Source organism: Anarrhichthys ocellatus, unplaced genomic scaffold (assembly GCF_004355925.1).
Source record: "Anarrhichthys ocellatus isolate YVR2014 unplaced genomic scaffold, GSC_Weel_1.0 scaffold2, whole genome shotgun sequence".
NCBI lineage: Eukaryota > Metazoa > Chordata > Actinopteri > Perciformes > Anarhichadidae > Anarrhichthys > Anarrhichthys ocellatus.
The window spans coordinates 3,845,693-3,869,155 of NW_022280032.1; the positions used below are offsets into that span (position 1 = coordinate 3,845,693).

Sequence of the window (23,463 nt, forward strand, 5' to 3'; positions counted from 1 at the left end):
CACAAGTCAAGTACAAGCTTGTATGTGTAATGTGTCCAAGCATATTTCTTCACAGCGTTATGCGGAGATGTTTAAAAGTTCCTTTTTGTGCATAATTGTTGACAAACCTGCTGATTGATGCTCACGTGTGTCCCTCCCTTATTCTGTGGCTTCATCTTTACTTCCAATCTTTGCTGCTTTGACCTCAGTCCTCCTGTCCCTCCTCCTGGTCATCCTGTCCACAGGTTCGCGGGCCGGACAGTGACCAGCGGCAGCCTGGTGTTGGCCACCGTGGCGACCAAAGAGGAAGGAGACGCCCAGCTGACGGTCAACTGTGAGAAAATGGTGATCGGCACGATGCTGGTAAAGGACATCCACCTGGCTCTGACGCAGTGACGCGTGAGCTTTCTCCCTCTGCCCCCTCACCTTAACTCCCCTCTCGCATATCGTCGTGTAGCATCTCCTCCGTTCTCCTGTTAGCAGCAGCGTCAGCGAGGACGTTTCCAGAACTCCAGTTTGTTGTTTTGTTAAAGAGCCCTATACTTTTAGAAATGACTCCTATATTCCCTGAATGCCACAGCTGTACGCAATGTTTACGACAATCAGACATGACCTGATATGAAATCCCTTTCTCCATTGTTTCTTACATGACGTTATCCAAAAATACTTATTTTGCAACTTATTTTCCTTCCATGAGCCAATTGGATTTATTTGACTCCAATTTCTGAGTCAACAAAAAAAAGAGGTTTGTGCATCTTCTAAACCTTAAATCCACTTAAAATGAAAATGATCCCGCATCAACTCATCTCGTGTGAAATAATTGAGCAGAATTTGCTCGCTGAATAACAGGACAAGAGGTGAGCAAAACACAAGGTCGGCTTACTCGATGTTTTCTAAGCTTTCAACCACATCTTGTGGTCTTCCTCTCAGCGGATGCAGTGACTGAATGAAGGAAAGGCGAGTTTATTTGCAATTCAAAGTGATTAACAAAAGACATAAAAAGATATGAGGACAAGAGATAAAAGAAACATAAGACAAATGGAAAAATACACACAAAATAAGTCGAGTAGAATAGAAAAATGGAAGATAAAAATAAGAGACAGCAGCTTATTACGACCATATTTACATTTATTGTTAAGCGCCCTCTAGTGGCTGTAGTAAGTATGACAGGAGGAAGTCGGGTGACGTAGTGTAAAGAAAAAGAAATCTCCTTGGGTTTAAGCAACAAACCTACTTGGTGAGGTTTAGTAAAAGATCAGGGTTTTGTTTACAGTAACCCTTTCTGGTACGTCACGTATCGTATGTCAACTTATATACGCAACATGAGTCACTTAACAAACGTGCGTATTTCATCCCAAACCACAATCTTTTCCGAAACCTAACCAAGTCGTTTTGCTGCCTAAACCTAACCAAATTGAGACAGTTCACAACATTAACCACGTGTTGAAAATTGCGACCGTTACATTTCGGCATGACTGGTTGATCTCTATAATTTAGGAAAAGCTCCTGTGGGTCGTAGGAACAAATAATCGTTTAGGTTGGAGGACTTGTGGGAATAAGATACAATAAATAAAACAGATTAAACAGGACAATAAAAGCTGCAGTTCAAGATCAGATCAATAGTCTCAAATTTAATAAAAGACAGTTTTATGTTTTAAGCCTTGAAGTAAAAGAAGTTTGTAGAGTTGGATCAGACCTCAAGTTTTCTGGGAGTTTTGTGCATAAAAGTGAATGAATGCCGTTTGGTTTTGACTCTGGGAATCAGTGAGACGATCCCAATCCTCGAGGACGATAAAGGAGGCCTTTCACATCCAATGATAGACCCCAAAGTATGACCCCCTGTAATAATGTGATCTCACTTACATACTTGGGTCATGTGATAACAATTCCATCTGCTGAGGAAGGCCATGAGATGCAGCTTGACGTTCCTGAAACATAAAGTTAGTGAATCGTGTTTTAGGATTTCTTTCGCCAAAACAAAAGGAAGTCTTAATTAAATTTTTTTCTTTAAATCTTGTTTCACCCATGAAGTTTATTTTATTTAGAAATAAGGTGCCCCAAGTAAGTAATTCTAATTCTTTAAACAGTGCATTCACACATCTGTCCCACCAGTTTGAGCTTAAGTTATTAGTAATCAGACTAATTTAAATAACATGAGTAATGTTTTATATACTGTAGGAATAAATTCCCCCTAAACACGTCACCACAATGAAACAGACTATCGGCATAATCTATTCCTGTCCAGTTATTTGAAGCATGAAGGCTCCACTGAGACAACAACTACCGGTAACTGAGTCTTTCCAATTTGGCACAATAAACTTTGTTAGTTGAAAACTGCTCCTGGGAATAAAGACGGATCTTCATCTCAATTTCTGCCATTTCCAGCATCTGCCTCGGTCATAGTGCACATGTTCATTACAATAAGTGGGGCATTTATAGAAACTGAAGATTTATAAATGTTATTGTATGTATTGCAACATGTAATACAGTACTATAAGGTGTGTGAGTGTGCGAGAGAGAGAGAGATGACACTGAACATTTAATTTGCTGTTTTTAAAATGACTCAAAATGACACTTGACTTGACATCATGAAGTGCATTATAATAAAACACTGGACAACAATAAGTAGAAAACCTCTTGTATTGGGCGACTGCTACGAGATACAAAGATTTAAGTCTTGCATGCAATTATAAATTCATAAATTTGCCCGAGAACAAATTTCTGATCTAAAGGTCGTTTTAATGTAGTTACTGAAACAAATCTGTTTAACATTAGTCACCAAATTCTCGAGCTTCAGCTAACTCAGTCAGATGAAAACTAAAATCTGATTTCCACCCGACTGTGTGATGGCGAGTGTTTAGTTCATGAGGATGAATTGTAAGACCTAGAGATTATAATGGTGCTCATGATCACGTGGGACACTTTCAAGTTAAGTCTCACCTTGATGTCATTTGTCAGGCGAGACCGTTTTCATGCCTTCTGTTTTGTTTTCAGGTCAGAGGTCATGTGGCTTCTTTTTTGTTGTCGTGGACCCTCATGTGTCCAGCGGCTGCATGTTTCTTATCTTTTAACACAATATCGGTGTATTTATTTATTGTTTTACTGTTGGAGAATGTGTTTTACCAAAGGAGTACGTTACGGTCTAACTTCAGCCCTGGTCATAGAAAGCTGAGCGTCACCAGCAGTGGACCTTTTTATTTCGGCCTTTTTTTTTTTTTTGTTGTACCTGTTGCGTTGTTTACCGTTAAACCACTCAGACCTGATACTTGTAGTTACTGCATCACAGTCATGATGAAGAATGTAAAGAGTAAGAAATTATACTTCTAATGTAAAGATCCACTGAAAAAGAGAATGCTTCCACAGAAACTGTTGGATAAAATAATTTAATTCATGTCTTGCGATATTATTTATTTATTTATTTATTTTTTAAACATCTGCATCTGCTTTCAAATATCCAAAGTGTTTTATTCAAACGGTGTGTGGTTGTGAAATGTGGTCCTGAAGTATTACAAGTTTATTTATTATACAAATAAATAAAAAAAATAGATACATTCTCATGTGTCTTGTGTTATTTACTCAAATCATTCTCCATAATCCGTACGGAAAAAAAATAATGTCATGTAGATCCGAAAGGGATCAAGTGAGCTCAGTCTGCCTGGTTTGTGGAAGCACAAGAGCCACCAGGCCTCCGGTCAGCAGCAGAAACGACACCAGCAGGACCGGCACGGCACAGTTTGTGTCCATCAACCGGCCAAAGGCCACGTTACCCATGATGGCCGCCACTCGGCCCACGCCGGTGAAGAAACCGAGAGCAGAGGACCTGAAACGCACCAGGACAGAGAAATCTAAACCGCCATGCTTAAGCCACTGTTATGCACTTTGCTGAACTTAAGCTTTAAGAAACGTTACCGTAGCTGGGTCGGGTAGAGCTCCGTTCCCAGCACGTCCAGGGCGTTCCAGCTGATCACAGACACGCCGCTGAAGATGCAGGACAGGACCAGACTCTGAATTTTGGTCTGGACCACATAGATGAGATAGATGCTCAGACTGGACAGCAGCAGGCTGCAGGCTGGAGACACAACAAGGAAGGTGGAGAGATTCAGGGACACTCAAGGATTCAAAGATAGCTGGTTATGTGGATGGAGATTTCTCAGCAGCATGATCTTGTGGTAGAAGTGCATAAATGTTGATAAAATAGTGATCAAAAATACTGAGACTCACACAGTAGAGCCTTTCCTCCTAGTCTGTCTATCATGACAATGGTGAAGATGTTTCCCGGTAGGTTTGATGCAGCAATGATGAAGCCCTCCATATACACTGTCAGGTGAGGAAGGTACAGGAAGGTAAAATACAAAAACATCCATTCATCGCTTTTCTATTCCAGATTATTCTGTTTCTTGGTCACTGGAGTTTATCCCAGCATGCAGTTGGGTGGAACACAATGGGTAATGCTTTATTTTAGAGGTCTGTAATTCTCCTGGAAATAACTATGTAAATATGACAGAGCCATAAATTAAAGCTTTACAAATGCGTTCTAATGCAGGTCAACAAAAACACGGACACATTCAAATCTAGAGCCTCCAATTCACAGAGAACTCAATATACTCAAACAAAAAAAGGTCTTTGGGGATGAGTCTGATCTGGTGATCTTTGCCTGTAAACAGTCAGGGATGCATTTCAAATGCAAAGTAACAAAGTAATTTGTCTGCAAGTCTAAACACACCCTGAGCAATTCAATTTATCTCAGTTCATTTCTTTCCTCCCTTGTGTTACTTTTGTTTTAAACGCCTCTCTAAATAATATCAATACCTCGTCTAACTCTTTGGCAGTACTTTCATGAGATGTAATGTAATTGCACTAATGATGATTTGACCTCATTCGCAAACTCCATATTTTCTTCTGTGGCTGAGCTATAAACTTGTGCTGCACGTCCCGTTCTTCTTTGTCATCCCAGATACACACCTGCCGTCTTGACCGGGCAGCAGCTTTGGTTGTTGAGTGAAGACGGGAGCGACATGTTGGCGCAGGGCGAGCCGCCGTTCTCCATTCTTTCAAACAGCTCCGGGAACCACATCCATAGTCCGTAGTAACTATACACACACACACACACACACACACATGTTAAAAAAGAGATTTTAGCTTTTTGATAACAAATGGTACAGTACAGACAGTTTTTAATGTGAAACTATAATACATGCACTACACCGAGACTACAGTAACATGATAAAAAGTCACAGAAGTTGTTAAGATGAACTTGTTTTTGCAGTATCACGATTTCTGGTTGTTGAAGATAAACTATTCACAGCGGTTATCTCTCACTGTCATTTAGAGCTGCAGAGCTGCCTGCTGTAGATATATCACATCAGCAGTGTTGAAAGACACTGAATTTGTAGACAATTCTGACAACACAGATATAAAGGAGAGCTCCAGTTTCACTGCAGATGCTCTTCAGTCTACATGTAGAGGTGCAGATGGTTTCTCACCCGAAGGAGATGCAGTAGAAGACGATGAGCATAGCGATGCTCCTGGATTTGAGCGGCCCATTAAACATCTGTTTAATCGGCATCAAGACCTGCAAGTCAAACCAAAGACATTATATACAAATGACAATGACGTTACATTTTATACAATAATCAAGGAAATATACTAATTATAAATAAAAGGAATAAGAATTATTGCCAACAGGGCAGAATGCCCACAGGGGCTCGTAAAGTCCAGTCTTACTGTTAACTTGTTTGTGCTGAAACGTTGAATATTCTTCAATAAATGTGTCAAATCCAATAACCACACAGTAAACTTGCATAGAAGTATATACAACCATGCTGCTTCAGGTCCTACACAGACACATATTGAAGAGTGATGGTCCCTGTGGGTCTACGAAGATGTAGATGACGGGCCTCACCCTTCAATATATACAGCAGAATTTGAAAAATGTGCTTTTACACAGTTCTGCAGCGGTCCTCAGACTCAGACAACCTCTACAATCATCTCTGTGGATGTCGAGTTTGTGACGTTACCTTCTTCACAATACAGGCCAGTCTCTCTCTCCGTGAGCCCCGGGTTCTGGTCTCTTCCTGTTCCCCTCTTTGCTTGGAGCTGATGCATAGACCAAATTCCTTCAAAAGAGTTCAAGACGAGAATCAATACACTTAAGAGTTGAATGAAGGAAATGTTTAGAGAACTATAAAAAAAACAAACACACAATGTACTTTCATCACAAATATCACTTCCCTTTTGATTTCCTCTTTTGCACTATTCCTGTTTTCCATCATTTAAATCTCTATCCTATGCTACAAATATGTACATCACATGTTAAATGTGTCCACTAAACAGTGATGATGAGTATGAGAACATCACTCAGTTCATACCGGGAAATCCTTTCCTTTTCCCCTCATGTTCAGCTTAAACATCACTTGGAAGACGCGGATCGCCTCTTTTTCCCGGCCCGCCTAGCAAAGACGGGACCAAAATCTCAAAGACAGCTCGGAAGAAAAACAAACAAAATAAAACAGCAGGCTGCAAACACCTGAACTAGTCCGGGCCTTTAAATACCTCCATGAGGAACTTGGGGCTCTCGGGCATGAGCAGCCGGAAGAGGAGGGCTGAGGTGAGGCTGGGAACAGAGCAGAGCACCACAAACAGTCTCCAGCTCTGGAAGTCCAGGGTCCCCAGTGAGAAATGTGCCCAGGTTCTTGGGATCACCAACCAGGCCAGACCTGCAGACAAAAGACAGTCACTCTGAACTACGTTGTCTTATTTTGAAAGCACCTGCCAAGGAAGTTCCTGCTTTCACCCTAAAGTTTATACGTCAAAATCTTTGTGTTTGAAGGATGTATAAATACGATTAAGGCTTTTAAGGTGAGAACAATTTGACTAAACGTGGTATTTGGGATTTCAGCCACCAGATAATTAATTTTTGGCTACGACTACGAGCCGAGACTGAATTACAATTTGTCGACGTGTTTGTAGTTTCTAGTGGTTAAGACTTGGACTGTACGACTGCAATGTGCCCGGTTCTGGAGCTTTGTAGCCCTTCACAACCCTCTGTGTCTGTATTTCCTGTCTGCATCTCCACAGCCGCTATCAAATAAAGGCAAAATGACAAATTAATATACATATAATATATCAAAACATCTTATTTTTGAGGCATTGTTTTTGCTTTTCAGATATGGACTCTATAACATTTAAGCTACTATGTTGTTGTTAAATGCTAACAAAATAACTGCTCTGATATTTTGGTTAAAATGATGTGGTGTTCATACTTACATGACTAACATGAACATAACTCGCCAGTTCAGTGATATAATACGGACAGAAAACTCCACTAGAATGTTTCAGTTTTGTAGAAAGATCAATGAAACAAAACCTTCTCTGAGAAAATGGAAAATACAATCATATAATATATTTAGTGTTATCCATAATATTGTGAAATTTTAACATTTAGGTGGAGCTTCAATTAAGCCCAGTGGGTTGTCTGCCTCTTACTGCACTGGGATATTATTTATCTCTGTTATGTTCGTGTATTTTTCTAAATTTTGCAAATAAAATAAAAAATAAAATAAAAAAACCTGCTACTGTAAGAACGTCAAAACGTCTGTCATTAAAAGGCCGATTGATTACACCAGCAAGCTAATGTGCAAAATAATACACACCTCGTTTTAGCATGTGACTAAGGTTTGTCAGCACTTGTGCTTACAACTTTGGTGAAATTGTGTTTTTGATCCCACAACACCGACATTGTTTTATTGCTATATTCTCCCACCTGCAGCCAGGATGTTTCCTGTCATCCAGAAGGTGGCCAGAGCGCTGATCATTGCACCTCTCCTCAGTCGGGGCATGAACTCTGAGAAGTACGAGAAGACAACAGGGATCGACCCGCCGACCCTGCAGAGGTAAACAAAAAAAGATGTTCTTGTGTGCTTATTCGCTACCGTTAACTCATTTTGGATGTCAAACAGTGGTTGGTCAAATGAGGGCACAGCTAAATTGAGACCGTAGTTTTCCCTAAAAGTCCTTCATGAAGGAACATGTCGGTTCTGTAAGCATACAAACTGAGACCTGTTGCTGCAGTGTGATCTCTCCAAGCATGGAAATACATAGAAAAACATACTGCATTCACCGCTTGTCCGTCAGCTAAGTAACTCCAGAATTTAAAAAAAATGTAAATCGTATTCAAATCATGTGCTCACCCGATGCCGCTGATGAACCGCAGCAGCAGGAAGAGCCAGAACCACGGAGCCACGCTGGCCAGACCTCCAAACACCCCGTTAACTGTCAGGGACACGACCAGGACCCTGCGCCGCCCCCTCTGGTCCGCCAGGTATCCCCACGTGTAGCCCCCCACCATCATTCCTAGAAAACAGGAAGTAAGACAATAACATGCAAACATCAGTATTCAGCTCAAAGCATTGCTGTGCCAGACTCAACTCTAGTCTTATTTTCCTTTAGTGTTGATTTTACAACTAGACTGAACAATTTAGGCTCCTTTTTGTTTTATACAAATGTTGGCAACATTTCTAAAATCTAGTTTTAACCCTTCTACACTGCAGCATCGTGTTTGTTGTCACCAAACATTAGGTTTTTAATTAGTTCAGACAAACAACAAAAATCCACCTATATTTTAATGTCCATTTTGTGTTAATTGTTATTATCTAGCTTTACCTCTTCTCTGCTGTCCCAACAAACCATTATTTTCATTATCGACCAATCTGTTGCTAATTTTCTTGATTAATTGTTTAGTCTATAAAATGCTAAAATATGTAATAATAATAACAGTGAAAAAGAGCCATTCACAGTTTCTGAGAGCCTATGGTGATGTCTTTAATGTGCTTGTTTTGTCCGGCAAACAGTCTAAAACCCCAAAAATATTAAAACCTTGTCATACATGACAAAGAAAAACAGCAAAACCTCTCATCTGAGAAGCGAAAACCAGAGAATAATTAGCATTTTTGCTGAAGAGAAAAAACTGGAACGATAGTCGATCATCGTAACGATTGCCAATTAATTTCTCTGTCGATCGACCTCAGCTCCGTTCAATTAAATGATTGTGAATCACCGAGGAATATGCTGGCAGTGAGCAGGCCCATGTCTGAAGAGCTCAGCAGCAGGTCGCAGCGCGCTGTTGGCAGCAGAAAAGACACGCAGAGGATCTCCACGGCATCGCTGGCATTGGCCCAACCGCACACCACCAACAGCAGCCAGTGGAACGCTCCAAACCCTGAGAGACAGAAGCAGAACAAAGAGAGAAGTTATCCATTAAACAATCACCTGACCTCTTTACGAGCTTGTTTCTGATACACATTCAACAGTGGTGTAGTGCAGCTGCCCTGCTCATGACGGTCAACAGACACTTTAGGTTAGAAAGATGTAATCCTCTTCAAACGACATATCTAAATCCTCAAAACTGATTCACCATGCCCCCCCTCAAAACAGCAATAACAACACAAAAGTCACAGCCAAAGGTAACAACAAAACCATCAAACCTGCTTCCTCGACTGCTTCCTCATATGTTAATCTTCTTTCTGCGCTCCCGCCAGCATCACATGTGATGTTTGACGTGCTCCTGTTGAAAATGATTTCTCCTAAAAAGCAGCAAAAAAAACCCCACACACACAAACAGATTAAAGGGAACAGAGGTCCCAGATGAAAAGGGATATTTAAGATGTTATTTTGTTGTTGGTACATATCACACCACACATTTAGAGGTTGGTCTTATTATCTAATGAAAGCACTCAACACCTCAACATGAGGTCATGTAGAAGAAACTGTCACTACAGATAAAGTTGTTTTTTTTTTTTAGAATAATTTGTTTTTCCACCAAATTACTGAAAACTACAAAAAAAAACCTGAGCCAGGAAGTATTTGAGTGCTGGTTGGTTTCAAGGGCTCATGTCGCGCAGTAGATTAATTGATTCGTTAATTGACAGAATGTTAATCAACAACTAATAGCTACTATTTTGATAATTGGTTCATCATTTTTGTTTCAAGCAGAAATGCCAATATTTCACTGGCAGAGGAATCTAAGGCGGGCTGCAATTAACAGTTATTGTATTATCAATTCCTCTGCAGATTATTTGCCCAATAACTGATGGTTTGCTCTGTAAGAATAAGAAAATGGTGGAAAAATACCCATAACTATCTGTATGCATTGTAATTTATAATCTTTTATATGTTTTGTTTGTATAAAATCTGAATCATGAAGAGTAACTAGCTGTTAAATAAATGTAGTGCAGTAAAATATAGTGCAATATTTCCCTCTGAAATTAAGTAGTAATAGTAGAAAGTAGCATTAAATGGAAATACTCGAGTAAAGTACAAGTTCCTCAAATGTGTACTCAAGAACAGTACTTGAGTAAATGTAGGCTACCTATTTATATAGTATATAGTCAGTAAAGTTGTCATAGAAATGTTGTGGAATCTAATATAATAGTAGCAAGTAGTATTAAATGGAAATGCTCTCAGTTAAGTACAAGTTCCTCAAAATTATACTGAAGTAGCAGTTATAGTTGTGTAAATGTACTTGTGTTTTCTGAGGGATATTTTGTGTCATGCACTACAAAGCATGTTTTTTTTCTTTTTCTGCGTGGATAATGTTTAGAAAAGAACAATACATCATTACCTCTAAATAAGGTGAGAACTACTGAGTGATGTGTTGTCAAGACCGAGTTAAACTCACAGTATCAACAAACTCTTACCTTCATCCAAGTCCCTCTCGTTAGGCTCCAGGTAGGTCACACCTGTGAGAAGCGGCTCTCGTGCCTCCGCGTCTTCGTTATGCACGTGACGAAACATCACCACCCCAGGGCGTCTCTAATATGGGCACATATTGAAACCACAACCGCTGTCCAGGTCCATGTTATACTGTTGCATCTGTCTCGTGACTGCTATAGCTACCAGTGAAGCTAACCAGGAAGTAAAGGAGGAAGGAGGGAGGAGGGAGAAAGGAGAAAAAAAAGACAGCGGCGGTTTGCACGTCCTGGAGCTCCACACTCACTCACTCACTCTGCTCGCGCTAAGTTGTAGCTCCGATCTTCAGGTGACCTGCAGAGCTTTAGCTTCACGCGAGACGCATCTGACCGTCTGTGCAAGCAGCGAGCAACGATCAGTTGACTGTTGCCTCCCCGCGTGTGTGTGTGCGCGCGTGTGAGTGTGTGTTTTTTATAATAAGATTGAAGATGGCGACCAGCTCGGAGCGCAGTCCCCCTCCTTTCCCCGACTCAGAGGACCAAGATGTGCTGGAAGAAGTCGGAGGCCGAGACAGTGACGAAGACGACGACGAAGTGGACGACCTCTTCATGAGCACAGTATGTCTGAACGGAGCTAATAACGTCGGTGTTCACGCTAAGCTAAGCTGCCTCTTATGTTTTTGGCTAACTGACACGAACTGCAAAAAGACTAGTGGGCTATAACGCCACAGCGAAGAGAGCTAATGGGGCGCTTTAAGCAAAAGTTTGTGGAATGTTGTTGACACACATTTAGCTTGTTTTAGCGTTGAGGAAACGGTAAAATCAATAAAGTTGATTGTGACTTAAAGGATCAAAGCAGTATGGAGTATTTTGATGCATAAACTCCACCTTCTATCACAGATGTATTGCTTTTAAACATCTTTTGTGGTGATCTTTTAACACTGTTGTAACACAAACCCCCATTTTGGTATTTTTCTTCCTGAAAAGTTGCATTGCTAGCTGTGGTTTGTATCAGGTCGATTGGGCAACCGAGATGACTCCATTGTGTCTCTCAGAAGTTCATACTTGGCTCATGATATGTGGATGTTTCCTGTGCAGAAATGTCTTCTACATTTCGAGGTTAACTTGCACTAATAACCCTCTTGTGCAGACTTTTACGCCATGCAGTGATGAAGCGAGCAGCAGCTACATGTTAGCAGTCTGGAGGGAATGTGGTCTGTGTTGCTTGTTTTGTGATAATTGACATCATCTTGGATTGATTTATTAATATAAATAAGTGGTTTAAAATTCACTTTCCTTTTTTTTTTTTTTTTTTTTTTTTTTTTGAATGAGGATTAAAAAAAAGCTGGCACGCGCAGCCTCCTGCCATGTGAGTCACATGACATGGACAGTGGCTGTGGTCACGTGGTCAGAACCCGGATGTTTTCCCACAGTCAAAGTTCAGAGGAGAGATTGGAAAGTTGCTGTCTTTGATTTTTTTTTTTTTCACTGCTGCATGGAAAACATTACTCAGCAAGTTGTGGATCTTACATTTGGAAAACATTTTTTTAAGCTGATGTAATGTTTGGAGATGCATTCAGAGTGGCCTCATACATGGATGTGATTATTGGTTCATTGTTGAACTCTCAGGCCCTCTAGTTGTTGTATTTATTTAAAGATGCACTGTGTATTTAGAGTATTACTCAATGTGATAATTAGCAACCACGCAAGTTATTTACATTATACCTCTGCTGAGAGTTGTTTCTAAAGTGGGAGTGGACTAAATATTCCACCTCTCACTATAACACAATGAGTTTGAGGAAGTTGTGTTTTAACAATATTAAAGTGAAAACTCCTGCGTAAAGACCACACAACTGGATACCAGAGACGCGGATAATGCTGCAGGAACAGTTTAAGAAGGTTTATGGACATTTAGATTTTGTTAACATTGATGGTAGGAGGAAATATATTCGTTTCGCCAGTTCACTAGATGCACCAAGAGGAGAGGCGTCAATCATGTTTTCTTCTAAATATTACACCTCTCGGTATAAAACCGTGCAATTCAACTGCAGCCTCCAAAATGATCATAAAGTTTAATCAACACCTCTCTATAAATGTTTCAAATAAACCTGAACTTTACAATCTTTAAGAAAGTGGGATTTATTGCAGGACTGTTGTGTTGCTTTCAGCTAGAAGTACCTCGTACCTATTGTCTGAGAAAGCTATTTCAGAAACACGATGCAGGGTTTCACCATGAGATTGCGAGCTACTTCATTTTTCATTTCAAAGGATTATTTTTGTTATCAGCTACAAACCCGGTAGCCTGGAAGTAGGCGCTTCCAAAAGTGTCATCTGGCAAAATATAAGTGTTAGGCTGTGACCATGGCTGATGAGTTTATGGAAGCTGTGTTGTTTTTTTTTTTTTTTTTTTTAGCAATTTTATATTCAAAATAAATGCGTCTGTCATGTAAATATCGTACACCTGGACACGAGAGACTTGGACCATGCTGCAGCGACAGTTTAAGTATGTATCGCAATTTTCATTTCAGTCGTTGGCCAAGCAGAATTCAACGATTCCAGTTTCTCGAATATGAAGATTTGCTGCTTTGTTATGTTTAGTATGATTGTAGATTTAATATCTTTGTGTTTTGGACTGTTTGTCAGACAAATCAAACAATTGGAAGACATCACATGTAGCTGAAGGAAATTGGGAGTTTTGCAGTTTGTCATTTTATTGTCCAGATGAATAACCCATAAAACAATTGACCGATAATTGTTAGGTACGGCCCTATTCAAAACTCTAAAACAAAACATATTTTTTCCCCTCACCTCCAGAGCAACCCTCCACTGACCAAAATGGACACCCCACTGCCACCTGCCAGTCATCCCAGCGATGTTTTAATGAAGTCTCCCAGTGACATCATGGATGATCCCATAATCGAGCCCGTCGGCAGCCAAGCGGAAATCAAGCCAACGAGCGAAGTCGTCAGCGAACCCTCGGATGACTTTGTCGACCTCACAAACAACATAACCGACTCTCCTGAAGCTGAAAGTGCCGTCGCAGACGCTGCTATAGACACAACTGAAATCCCTCTAGATGAACCCTCGGATGAGTTTGTTGACATATTTGGAGGTGAAAGTGAAGCTCGGCGAGAGGAAGTCGTCGTGGTGGCGGATGTAACCGTTGAAGCAGCAGCAGCAGATAAAAGTGAAGTGACCAGCGACATGAGGGATCCACCCGACGATGGGAAAACAGGAAGTGATGATGAACAGGAAGCAAAAGAAACGTCCACTGATTCCATTATCGACCTCAGTGACGATTTGCCAGCCAGTGAGATGCCACAGCCACCACCTGCCAGCCACACATTCGTTGACCCTCTGGTTGACTTCCTGAGTGATGCTCCACCCGCTGCTGATGCCAAAATACCCAGCCGGGCAACAGTCGATCTGTTCGAAGACGAGGGAAACGACTTGTTCACGGAACCACGGCAGACCAAATCTGCCAAGCAGCTGCAGAAAAGCCTCTTCGGCGAACGGGACGAGGATCTGTTCGGTGAGCCGCTGGGTGCCGCTTCAAAGAAACCCGTCAGCAGAGAGCTGAAGAGCAAACCCGTCACAACCAAAGCTGCCAGTGACGTTAGCGACACAGGCGGTCCTCTGCAAGACAATGATCCTGCTGACATCTTCTCCGAGGAGGCCGTCACCACAGTGCCCAGCATCAAAAAGACCAGCACGGTCAACTCCAAGACTAACGGAGTCCACTCTGAAGAGGAGACCGATATATTTGCTGGTGGGTCCACAATTTTTTATTAATGTGTAACATCATCAGGATTCTAGGATTTAGTGTTCGACGGGGAGCATGAGTGACAAAGGGAGTGTCGCATAGAGCAGATCATTCACAACTGATTTATGTGAGAACGGTTCCATTCAAAGTCAGCTGTGCAACAGATAACTGCACTCTGGGTTAAAAGTACTACAATTTAACACCAGATGGTCATAGTATAGCATTTCAGTGTGTTTTTCACTTTCCAGTGTTTATTTTTTGGAGGTATGTTTTTAATGTTATGAGATGGCAAACAGTAGAAAGCTGACAGGAAATGAATGGAGACAGACGGAGGATGACACGTAACAAAGGCTCACTGCTGGACTCAAACCAGGAAATGAATTTCATGGTCAACATCTTAAAATAATTTTGCATCGCAGTACACAACGTTGGATTCATGATGGACAGTTTAATAGAATCCTTAAAATCTTTTTTTAACTCCACGCATCTATTCCTTGTCAAATCCTGGCGCTTGCATTACCCACAATGCAACTTGAACGCTGACAGTTCGGTCAGAGATTAAAGTGTGTTGTGTTAGTCGTGCATACTCCACACCCCCAGACTTTTTTCATTTTCAAAATACTAGTCTTCAGACCAAACCGTTGCCGACTCTATTAGCGTTAGTTTAGGCTATTTATCAACTTTATTACATGTGCAGTAGTGCTCCCCAACACCTGTAATCAGACCTTTGTGTGTACAAAAGGTGGAGTTCCCCTTTACCTCTCCAATAAAACAGGCCCTTGTGACTTCAGTTCACAAGCACTGGTCCACACGTGACTGAATTGTATTAAGCTACAGGCTGAAAGCAAAAAAGACAAACGCACCAGAGCATGAACGTGCATATTTAGACCGTCCAGGATGTAAAGTAAATGATGAACATCTCTCTTCACATTTACATCCAGCGTGCAACGACCTCGGTCTGGTTTCTTTCCTGTTCCTCTCTAACAGAAGCCACGGTGGAGCTTTCTCTGGACAGTCCGCGGGACGAGAGAATGAAAGATGAGTCGACCAAACCGTCTGCGTCCGCCCCCTCCGTGTCGGCAGCTGCCAGCCTGGCCAAGCCCCAGTCTGCTTCCCTGGAGGAGGTACGCGCATATCTAATCCAAGAGTGAAATCCCTGCAGCAAAGTAACCCCGGAAAACTGATTAGGGATTTGCAAATTTAAATTTTCTGGAATATCAGAATTTACACATTTCTTTACTTGTTTAACATCTTACCAACATTTCAAAATAAACTGTGAGAAATATCCAGTGTACTGTTCAATAGAAGTGTTTGGTGACTTCAGGCAGTGTTACACTTTCTGTTCAATGTTTGTTTCAGTTGGATGAAGAGGAAGAAGAAGAGCAGGGAGACAAATTTGAGATCGCTATCTCTGTCAAAGATCCTGAAAAAATAGGTGAAGCTTATTTTTGATCTGTTTTATTCTTCATGTAATAGTATTGCTACACTACTATAAACATCAAGCAAGCAACGGTTGTTTTGAGGTGCTTGACTCCTTGATTTAGTTATTTCAAACTTGTGAAGAAGGCAAAGGACTCAAGTAGTGAAACTACTGATGGACCACCTTGAGTAATACTCTGTAAGTACTCATATCAATGTGTCTTTTCTTGCACTGATTTTCATCCTTTTTGTTTTTCAGGGGATGGGATGAACGCCTACATGGCCTACAAAGTAACCACACAGGTAAAAACTTGTTGAAATGGAGCATTTAATTTGACCTAAAGTTATTCTTCTTTAATCCAGAGGACGTTCGCTCAGTTACTCATTGGATGTGTGGTAACAATGTCCCAAAAGAGGAAATACTGGTCAGCGTCTTGTAGGGGAAACGCCCACGCACTGGTCTTGGAAGGCAAACATAGATTACAACAGAGTTTCATAGTAATCCACCAAACTAATCCTCTTGGGGACATCAACTCCAACCAATACCGTGAATGTGTTTCAGACCCCACTGCCCATGTTCCGCAACAAGACATTTACAGTGAGGCGACGCTTCAGCGACTTCCTCGGCCTCTATGAGAAGCTGTCCGAAAAGCATGGACCAAATGGATTCATCGTGCCTCCGCCACCAGAGAAGAGCATTCTGGGTAGGCTGGCTTGGCTTCACTGTTTCCTCTGATACTGTAACTGAATGTATTCTTCATCAGCTATAAGAAGGGTTGTTATCTGGCACAGGTATGACGAAGATGAAGGTGGGAAAGGAAGATTCCTCATCTGCAGACTTTGTTGAGAGAAGAAGAGCCGCTTTGGAGAGGTAGAGTAGAAGAGATTGAATATTAAAGCTGCTTTATGACAATTCAGTTACAAAGACCATAACGTTCTCAGCTGTTATGATGTTGCCCTGCTCATAAAAAGCAGGAAAGTGAGGTTTTTCTTTGCATTTTCCCATTCAACAGATATCTCCAGAGGGTCGTAAATCACCCGTCACTTCTCCAAGATCCGGATGTCCGAGAGTTCCTGGAGAGAGAGGAAGTAAGCAAAAAAGTTTGGAGAGTCTTGGTGATCGGTGCCTTTTTACAAAATGCACATCTATTTAGTTTTATGCCTGAGCCACAAGGAATACATCACCCACAAAGAGACCACATGTGCATCAATCACTCAACCTGTGTCACCTTCTATTCCTGAGGAAAACGTTGTTTTTCTCACATGCGTCCACCATGTATGTCGTTTATCGTGAAGGTGTGCAAGAAAAAATGTTTTTACAGTTTTCTTTAATACTTTAAGGTCTTTCTGATTTAATGACACTTTCAGAAGAATCTTTATTTTTTTTTTTTTTACCACTTCTTGATCCTTTTGTGTATCTGAAGCTTTAGTATATTTGTAACTGCAGTCTGGCGATGGCTGTATTGTAATATGCGTTCATGCCTTCAGTTGCCCAGAGCAGTGAGCACCCAGGCTCTGAGCGGCGCCGGCTTCCTGAAGATGATCAACAAGGCAACAGATGCTGTCAGTAAAATGACCATCAAGATGAATGAGTCAGACGTGGTGAGTTCAGCTGTAAACGGACACGTTGTTGCATCAGAGCTTCTCAGGAAGAGCAGAGTCATCTTTGTTGTGAGGAAATCTGTATTTTCCAGTAAAAAGCAGAACATTTCAAGCTCTCAGCTAATTTTTTTTGAGTGGTGTGACATTAATCAGAACGTTAGCTTGTTTGATTTTCATTATTTTACTTTTTATGTAGTTTGATATCATAGTTGACTAAATACTAAAGATGAAGCCGATCAAAGGAGCAGTTTGTTAAGAGCTGTTGTATAAAGAAACTGAGCTGTGACGCTGACTTCCTCTTGATCTGAGTTCACCACACGCAGGCCTTCACTGAGCCGATTCTCACAAATTCAAGCTGAACACATGCAACAGAAGATGAGTGCATTAAAGTGCACTGGGTTTCCAGTGTGTGTTTTCAGCTGAAGACTTCTCAGAGAGCCATTATTTGCATACTTGTAGGATCGGGCTGCTTGTATGAATCTAGAAAGTCTGGAAAAGTATTTAGATTGAATACGATTTCTATGACTCTTCAGACTTAAAGTTAAAATTATTTCACCGCAGTAACCAACAAACTGTGGTAAAGTATTGAAGTTCAATCATCATACAAATGTAATGCATGATTCAAATTTGAATCCATTTTTGACCCAATGGGACGTGACGTGTTCTGCAGTTTGTGGTGATGTGGCTTTGTAATGTGATGGAGCTAACAGATGTTGCAGTTTGTACAAACTCTTCCTGTGTTTTGCTGCAGTGGTTTGAAGAGAAGCTGCAGGAGGTGGAGTCTGCAGACCAGCAGTTCAGGAAGCTCCACACGATGGTTGAATCTCTGGTCGTCCACAGGAAAGGTTCGTTGTCTCCCTTCCAACTAATGAGATCAAACGTGCATTCTTTCTATTGGCCAGCAGGGGGCGACTCCTCTGGTTGAAAAATAAGTTTGATTGTGTCGAAGAAAAATAACCTGTGCATCAGTTAGTTTTAAGATGACTATCTCTTTACCAATGCGCTCCATAGAAAGTGATATTTTTAAACAAACCCATGTCCAGAGAGTATCTAACCCAGATGATTGCTTACTTGTTTTTGGTGTTTCTAAGAACACGGTGGACGACGCCTGCTTTACCTTGACGTCCGTCTCTCTCTTCCCCTCCAGAATTGTCATTAAACACCGCCAGTTTTGCCAAAAGCACGGCCATGCTGGGCAGCGCAGAGGACAACACCGCGCTGTCCCGAGCACTCTCTCAGCTGGCAGAGGTGGAGGACAAGATGGAGCAGTTACACCAGGAACAGGCCACAAACGACACTTTCAGCTTTGCCGAACTCATCGCAGATTACATCCGCCTGCTTGGAGCCGTGAGGGTACTGAAAATATCTGTCTTTTCTGGATAGTTTAATTTAATAAATCCCCCCCAATGTTAAAGTAACAGAAGCACTTTCACTTTTAAAAGGTTAGGAGGTGACTTGAGACCTAAGTGAGTGAAATTAGACGAGATATGTAGAGTTTTGAGTTTCACATTTCATTTCTGTGCTGATCCAAACACTCATTATGATCTCAAAAACTGTGATTGGGTCTCACATAAACATATTGTGTAACATTTATGAGTAAAAAGTTGTATATTTGCTGTATACAAAGACATTGTAGAAAGTGATCAGTAATTGTTTCTTGAACATAGAAATTCCTCTCAGATCATGTCGGCACTCGTTTTATTTTTGTACATGATTTGAACCATTTTTAAGTCAATCAAATCTTTAAGTGTCAGTGCTTTATTCAAAGGCTAAAAGATGAATCTGGTATTATTCTAATGGGGTTTAAAACAAATACCACAGCAACCAAAATGCCCTTTAACACTGACTGAACGCTTGACAAGTATTTGAGTAGTTTTGAATATGAGCCTCAGCTTCACGGCTAAAGTAAAAACCCAAATACGATCATGAAATGATCCTCTGTGTGTCCGTGGCCTGCAGGGCTCGTTTGATCACCGGATGAAGGCGTGGCAGCGCTGGCAGGATGCTCAGACCGTGCTGCAGAAGAAGAGGGAGACTGAGGCCAAACTGCTGTGGGCCAACAAGCCCGACAAGCTGCAGCTGGCCAAAGAGGAGATCGCCGAGGTACAAACATCTCAGGCCAAAAGCAACAGAGTGGACCCGACTTCAGGGCTGGAGTTTGATGTTTGAATCATGAATGAGCCTCTTGAAAAGCTTTCATATTGTTCCTATCATCAGAAACATGGAGCACGGTCAAACAAATGGCGTTAACTTTCCCTCTCGTCTTGTTCACAGTGGGAGGTTAAGGTGACGCAGTATGAGAGAGACTTTGACAGAGTTTCTGCCACCGTGCGCAAAGAAGTCAGCCGCTTTGACGTACGGACGTTTATCCTTCTTCACATCAGGTACGAGACCGCTGAAGATGATATTCGGTTCTGATCGGTGGATTTCTTCTCTATTTATCTGATCATACAGAAAGAAAAGGCCAGGAACTTCAAAAGAGAGATCATTAACTACTTGGAGTGTCTGCTTCACTCTCAGCAACAGGTGAGAACGTGAATATTTCACATTTCCATAATCAAATGTTCTTCGTCGGTGTATATTTGTAAATAGTTTTTAACTTCTAGAAAGACTTTTCCAACTGGCAGTCCTTGTTTTGTCATGTCACGGAATCGTCTTGATTTAAATTAAGATGATTTGGAGCTTATTAGTTCATTAATAATAACCATAAATTATCAAAATGAAAAGTAATGGATGTTTTTTTTTAAGGAAAAGTAAATATAAGCTCAGGAGGGAGGTATGAATGAATTTTAACAGGATGTAAGAAAAAGGAAAGATTAGGCCTTCAACTAACAATTAATTGTATTATTGATTAATCTCTTGATACTTTTAATAAAGTAGTACATTAAAGTATTTTAAAAAGCCTCTTTCCAAGTTTCAAGAACCCAAATAATGTGTTCAAATGTACAGTTGAGAAAAGCAATAAATGGTCTAATTTCAGAAAGTTACGTTTTAATTTTCCGTCTATTAACAAAGTGATTCTGAACTATGAAAGCTCTTTTACATCCTGAACATGAACCACTTGTCTGTTTGTTTTCAATGACTCCGTCTCTCTTTCTTTCCTCCAGCTCATAAAGTACTGGGACGCTTTCTTACCAGAAGCAAAAGCAATCGCCTAATCCTCGAGCACCGGCCGTGTGGACGACTAAACAGGCTGCCTTTTTCTTATACACTTTACCTCTTGCCTTTAAACCAAGGAAAATGCGCGCGTTGTAAAGGGAGATACAATCAACCTGTTGTTTTTTTTTTAATCACCTTTAACATATAGCTCTGTACTCTATTGTATTAATAATTGTATATTTTCATTTAACCTTCCACAAATATTTTCTTAATAGATGAAAAGAGTTTGCATATACAAAGATATGGACGCAGGAAAAGAGAGAGAATAGATGACTGATTCCGGGAAATGAACCGAGTCCGTAGTTCTCAGGATTCTCTCCGTCGTGTGATCGGAGCTCCGTCACATCAGCTGTGGTTAATTGTTTACAGCGCGGCTGCTCGCTCATCAAATAGTTCTGGGGACCCAGATGAAGAAAGTGGCCAAGAGTCTCACTATGTCTTTTTTTGTTTTTTACGACTCCAAGGGATAAAATAACAATTAAAAAAAAAAATAAATAAATAATAAATTATGAGCACTTCCACCAGGTGGATCACGTACTTAAGTACCAGCCATGTTGTTTTTTTTGTTTCAGATTTAAAATACTATTGATGCTGAAGGGGGGTGTGCAGGGTATTGAGAGGCATTAGATGAGGCTACAGCTGTGGTCGAGGGTTGCATTGTAGGTCAAAGCTTGTGAGTTTAATGTTTTAGATATGATTTCAATCATAGTGCAAACTTTACTCTTATAACCACACATGTCTGTGCCTTTTTAAGTCAGAATGGTGTTTTTGGTATAATCCAGTTTGGGAGGAAGTTGTGCAGAAGCTTGATTAAGCATTACTTCAACAACTGCCATAACGATATGAGTGTCAATGCTGGGGTTGAAGAACAATTCTGGTGTTTTCATGTTAAGGCCCATTTACTACAAATTACGTTTTGTTTTTCTATATATTCCTGCGTATAACTCTGGAAAGTAGCGCATTCAAAAAGAAAACAACTTTCCAGACAGGTTATTGTATGAAAATCAACCTGCACAGACTTGAAACTGTTAGCATCATGTCCGAGTCTGCTTCTAGTGCGTCATTGTTGTGTGATAATGCAGTATAGTAAGTGTCAGTTGACACCTTTTTAAGCAACAATGACTTCCTTTAGGATAAATACAGTAAATGCTGACATGTCCACTGTATGGAGTAGCATTCCCAAGCAGGTTTCAAGTCTCTGCAGTACATTTTCATGCTGCGGAAGTGAAATGAATGGAAAGCAAAAGCTGCCTGGATTATAGGGTTCTGAATTCTGCTTTAAGCTGTGGTTGGCAGTAATATAAGGGTTGCAAATAAAAAAAATATCTCCGTTATGCGTTACACTCTCCAAAAATTTTTTTATTGTTTATTCTATAAAATGACACAAAATAATAAAAAAAAATGTTTCAGAGAGCCCAAGAAGACATCTTGAAATAGTTCTATCTGACTAACGATTAGGTTATTCTTTTCATGTTAAAGGTACCCTGTGGAGTTTCTGACCAGTGATGGATGTATGGAGCAGTTTTTGTGAAGTTTGGGTCCCTATTTTCATACTATTTCACATGGCGCGATACAGTCCTGCAGATTGTTACACCTTTTTCCGCTGATCAACAGTTGGTGGCAGTGACGTGCCGAGAAACGCAGCAATGTGCCAACTAAGGCGAGGAATACAAATACTGCCAGATTGTAAACATAGATACAAACTGTCGATTTCAAATTCCTCCACACATGCACACCAAAAAAAAGGAAATAAGATACTTAATGCACTTTGTTTGAGAAACTGTGGATGTACATACAGTTTGTGCAAGAAGTCAACAGGGTACCTTTAAGTTACAGTGATAGAGCAGATAAGACGCAGATCCTCACATTCGAGGAACTGGAACCAGCAGCTGTTGGGCATTTTTGCACGACAAATTATAATCATCAAAATTTTATGTTGATTTATTGTGTGTTGATCCCGTATTAATTTCAGCACTAAATAATAGTGTGTGTGGTAAATGGGCAACAACATGCTAAAAACAACTTGCTGTTGACTTGTAGACATGAGGTTAATGTCAAATACTAAAGATGTCATGATGAACCTGAAGCCTTGGTCTGCAGTTTGACAAGTTTTGAGTGTTCACATCAAGCGGGAACAAACCCGTCGCATGTGGCACGGCTGCCATCTTTTGATTACAGCTTTAATTTCACGTTTGCACACACCTGAGGTTGTGTAGTGACAAGCTACACTTTCGTGTAGGCACCTGGTAATATGCAGACTTTTTTTTTTTTTTTTTGTTTTGATCATTAGATCACATTTTTCGACTGTTATACAGCACTCAGATAAAACTGGTTGTTTGTGGGGCCTCGTACTGTATGTCATCACTTGTCAATGTGCAGAGCAATGTCAGCACTGTGTCAGAAATTACTTTCAAATCAATAAAAGTTGCACTGTTTACACTTGGAAATTCCATTAAGAACTTCAGACTTCTGTCTTATTTCTCCACTTGGGTTGTTTTCTTACCTCACATTAGGTCCTTATAAGTGTGGTATAGTTTCAATTTTGACATCAAGTCTTACTGTAGTATATCAAGTAATTTCATAGAATATCCCATAATGTCCTAGTATAGTATTTCATCAAAAGTAAAGTATATTGTAAAAAGTTGTCTTACTCTGGCATACTTGTGTCTTCAGTTATACCATGAAGACAAAGTATGTCAAAAAAGATTCTATAGTATAGTACGCTGTAAAGAAGTTATTGTATAGTATGTCATAAAATAATCATATTGTATGTCATAGTATAGTACGTCAAAAAGTCACAGTATTAAAAAGGGTTACAGTATAGTATGGCATTAAGTCGTGTAGTAATTCAAAAAT

At 40.5% G+C, this 23,463-nt stretch overlaps 3 protein-coding genes across 12 annotated transcripts in view; 2 read left to right on the plus strand and 1 right to left on the minus strand.

Moving 5' to 3' along the window:
* ap3b2 (adaptor related protein complex 3 subunit beta 2) overlaps positions 1-3,534 on the plus strand; it is a 35,737-nt gene extending 32,203 nt beyond the window's left edge. For 7 of the 10 annotated variants that reach the window (XM_031869366.1, XM_031869381.1, XM_031869391.1 and 4 more), the window contains one exon: positions 189-3,534. In XM_031869366.1, coding sequence (XP_031725226.1) covers positions 189-375 — 187 coding nt within the window. In that variant the 3' untranslated portion in view covers positions 376-3,534. The remainder of the gene's footprint in view (positions 1-188) is intronic. The other 3 variants (XM_031869399.1, XM_031869408.1, XM_031869340.1) reach the window with 1 other exon arrangement.
* Positions 843-11,371, minus strand: sv2 (synaptic vesicle glycoprotein 2). The gene is made up of 13 exons (XM_031869432.1): positions 10,674-11,371; positions 9,462-9,560; positions 9,035-9,196; positions 8,169-8,331; positions 7,742-7,863; positions 6,532-6,695; positions 6,348-6,428; positions 5,997-6,095; positions 5,463-5,551; positions 4,942-5,069; positions 4,201-4,296; positions 3,889-4,048; positions 843-3,799 (listed from the first exon to the last, which is right to left on the minus strand). The coding sequence occupies exons 1-13, from the start codon at positions 10,768-10,770 to the stop codon at positions 3,616-3,618; spliced, it is 1,644 nt and encodes a 547-aa protein (XP_031725292.1). The 5' UTR covers positions 10,771-11,371; the 3' UTR covers positions 843-3,615.
* Positions 10,823-23,066, plus strand: snx1a (sorting nexin 1a). Its single transcript, XM_031869420.1, has 15 exons — positions 10,823-11,282; positions 13,479-14,433; positions 15,415-15,551; positions 15,787-15,862; positions 16,106-16,149; positions 16,409-16,550; positions 16,639-16,717; positions 16,860-16,935; positions 17,335-17,448; positions 18,200-18,293; positions 18,596-18,801; positions 19,408-19,551; positions 19,723-19,803; positions 19,903-19,974; positions 20,556-23,066. The coding sequence occupies exons 1-15, from the start codon at positions 11,154-11,156 to the stop codon at positions 20,604-20,606; spliced, it is 2,400 nt and encodes a 799-aa protein (XP_031725280.1). The 5' UTR covers positions 10,823-11,153; the 3' UTR covers positions 20,607-23,066.
* The last annotated feature ends 397 nt before the right edge of the window (positions 23,067-23,463 follow it).